The sequence below is a fragment of the Borostomias antarcticus genome (genome assembly GCF_949987555.1).
Source record: "Borostomias antarcticus genome assembly, chromosome: 18".
NCBI lineage: Eukaryota > Metazoa > Chordata > Actinopteri > Stomiiformes > Stomiidae > Borostomias > Borostomias antarcticus.
This window is the reverse complement of record NC_140251.1, coordinates 12,181,082-12,184,191: the sequence shown is the minus strand read 5'-3', so window position 1 is coordinate 12,184,191 and position 3,110 is coordinate 12,181,082. Positions and strand designations below refer to the sequence as shown.

The 3,110-nt window shown below is 43.0% G+C and overlaps 1 protein-coding gene across 1 annotated transcript; it reads right to left on the bottom strand.

The window, feature by feature from the left end:
* Positions 1 to 1,014: 1,014 nt before the first annotated feature.
* Positions 1,015 to 2,042, bottom strand: bncr (bouncer). The gene is made up of 2 exons (XM_084452984.1): positions 1,907 to 2,042; positions 1,015 to 1,612 (listed from the first exon to the last, which is right to left on the bottom strand). Exons 1-2 carry the CDS (start codon positions 1,912 to 1,914, stop codon positions 1,216 to 1,218), a joined length of 405 nt encoding a protein of 134 aa, XP_084309110.1. The 5' UTR covers positions 1,915 to 2,042; the 3' UTR covers positions 1,015 to 1,215.
* Between the last annotated feature and the right edge of the window lie 1,068 nt (positions 2,043 to 3,110).

Below are 3,110 nucleotides of genomic sequence, written 5' to 3'. Positions count from 1 at the left end.
CACATACAGTACACATACACGCATATACAGTACACACAGTGAGAGGTGTGTGGTGGCTTCAAAGATGTAATATTATGGATCCGTCAAGTTTCTTCAAATACTTCATTTGGTATGTCCATGTCTCGTAGCAACAAACTGCATACAACCTGATACAAAACCGTATAGAAATGAGAGGAGTAGACAGGCTCTAGACAAGATCTGAGTCTGATAGAGAATGGAAGCCAGTGCCTGGTGACGCAGTTAACGTCAGCTGACATTCCAGCCCACACTTGTTCTCTGAGGACACAAGCATAGTCCAACTTAATAATGGGCTTTGGCAGAGCACATGGAACAACACATTCCATCCCTCCACAAAACCTTCAACTGCTGTAACAGGGGCATCTTATTTTAGCTGTGCTGTTAATTCCCTATCTGACTCCCATGGGGTTATTTTTTCCAGATCTATTGGTGGAGCTTTGATTGCGCTAAGAAGCGTGCGTGTGGCTTCCTGCTTACGCAACTGATCAACTGCCGTTTTTCTCGTCTGGGTGTGTTGTGATGTGATTTAACAACTGGAAGGGCACTGTTTTCAATAATTTTCTAGATTGCTGTGAATGTTTGATAGTTTTTGTTTGTTTGTTAGGACGTTGTGTAGCTGTCATTGAGCCACAAAATCCCTGAGCCACTGTGTGTTTACACAGACAGCAATTCTGCTTTTGGAGTAGCTCGATAGCAGCTAGGCAACTCCCTTACCCAGGAATTAGATTACAGTAAATGAGTGGCTATCCTAGGGGCATATGACCACCAAACCAAATTTGATTTTAGCTCAAACTACAACTGTTCAGTCAGAGTAAATGTGGTTAGTCATACTCTGCCAGGAACTAACACAAAGGAACATCTTTGATAACATCTTTATGTGAGAGAGAACAAAATAATAAAATAGGACACAAGCATGAAGGGTAGTCCAGTGTATAACATTACATTTATTTTACAAACATGAAAACATTTTCTCTCACTCACAAAGATACACATAATTTACCACTGGATGAGCGTCAGACTTCAGCTCAGTGGACAAGACTGGTAAGACGGTAGACAAACCACATTTTGAAGCTGTTCAAACAATATCATGCATCCACCCCATCCACCATAACGCTGCCATGTTAAATCCCGGAAGTCCTCCATTTCATCATGGCAACCTTGTCCTCTTAGATACATGTAGGCTACTGGATGGTGAGTTCAGAGTTGTTGGCTGGCTGGCAGCAAAGCTACAGCCAACAACGTCAGTATGAGGGGGACAGAGTAAGCAGTGCCATAGGGGCTGGAGTTACAGTAATTCTTGTCACAGCAGCTGTAGCTCATGGTGAAATTGATTCCTTGATATACCTGGCTGTGCACCTGAGTGCAGAGGTCTTGTGGCCTGCACCCCCGTTCCAAGACAGCGATGCCGCTGTAGTTGACGTGGCGTCCACCTGCGGTGTAGCACTGCCGGTTGGGAGGACACTCGTGCGGGATGAACTCGGTCTTATTCTTAAAGGCGATGGCGCTGTAGTAACACAGCCGGTTTACACTGTGCACAGTGGGCAGCAGCAGGTACACACACAGGACCACACACACCACCCGATGCATCTGCAGTCTGGGGGAGGAACACGTCTGCAGGTTTGAACTTCACAAGTTTCACAATATTTCTTATCTTAAAAAAAAACAAAAACCTTTTGGTCTCATATTGTCAGTGCAAATGTACTTTGCACAGGCGTTTAATATCAGTGTTCAGTGACTTGGTACAGTAGGTAGGAGGTTGGAGTTACTAAAGGAGATGCCCCCTGCCAACCATACAACTGTAGATTCTAGAAGTTATACTGTACAATAATGACAAAGTAACCACGACAATATTAACAGTTGAGCTTTACTCTGGAAGAAAATATCTTACCTTCCCATTTTCAGGCAAATTTCTGATCTGATGGTGGAAAATTACCACTGCATGCTTCTAAATTCAGATTTGGTGATGAATCAATAAACAGAATCCACAATCCTTCCTTGTATAGACCCAGTCTACTGTAGTTTCCTGCAAGCACTAGAGACAACGCCCTTTGCATCAAGACTTTATAAGACACGGTGCCAACAGATGGTTTGGCTCAACCTACAACTCCATATAAGGAGTAAATACATGTGGTTGGTTGGTCTTTCGCACATGCTCAGACAGGAATAACACAATGGAACATTTATTCTAGCCGTTGCAAAAGAGAACCTAGGCTACATGAATGCTTTCCCTCACACTACAGAAACAGCACCCGTCAAAGGAACGTTTTCTACTTGATTTTCCGCCCATTCTAATTATCCTGAAAATCAACCAAAGTTATGTGTACCAAACTAGACACAATTTTTCCTAAGCCAGTTAGATTAGACCTGGCAAATTTACCATGATCAAGTAGTCGATTCCAGTGCCATTGCAGGTAAAGAGCCCTTGGATAGATGAATAAAGACTAACTAATATGTCTGTGTTACAGATCAGGGCGATCGAGGACTAGGGGAGCAGCCAGAGCTATGAACATAAATGCACGTACTGTACACACACACACACACACACACACAGTTAAACACACAGACACAGTCAAACACAATACAGACACAATTTACATCACACAATATCTCTACAATAGCTTACTTTAGTATCGTCTCTGTTGATTGTTGTATCGTCTCTGTTGACAGTTCAAGACACACTCACAGATTGTACCATTTACAGGCAGACAGGCATGCATGTGCCACTCAGTGTTAATCATGTAACATTTTGTTCGAAATGATTAAAATATATTACAACCAGGCCAGGTCCATCCTGGCTTATGTGTGTGGCTGGCTTGTTTCTGTTCAGGACTGGTAGGACAGAAGCTAGTCATGCCACTGAAATAGCTGTGAATTGAAATGACATGAAATAATGTCTGATAAATTAAGAGAGGTCTTGTCGCCTGGACACATCAGTTCCAATGCTTCCAATGCTAATCCAGCACTGAGAACGGGATAGCCAGTTAGCTCATGAGCTCACAACAACTAGCAGCAGCTTCCATAACATTAATGGTAGCGGTCAGTGGCTAAAGCAGTTACACTGATGATTCCTGTAACGTTAGCTATTTTGCTGC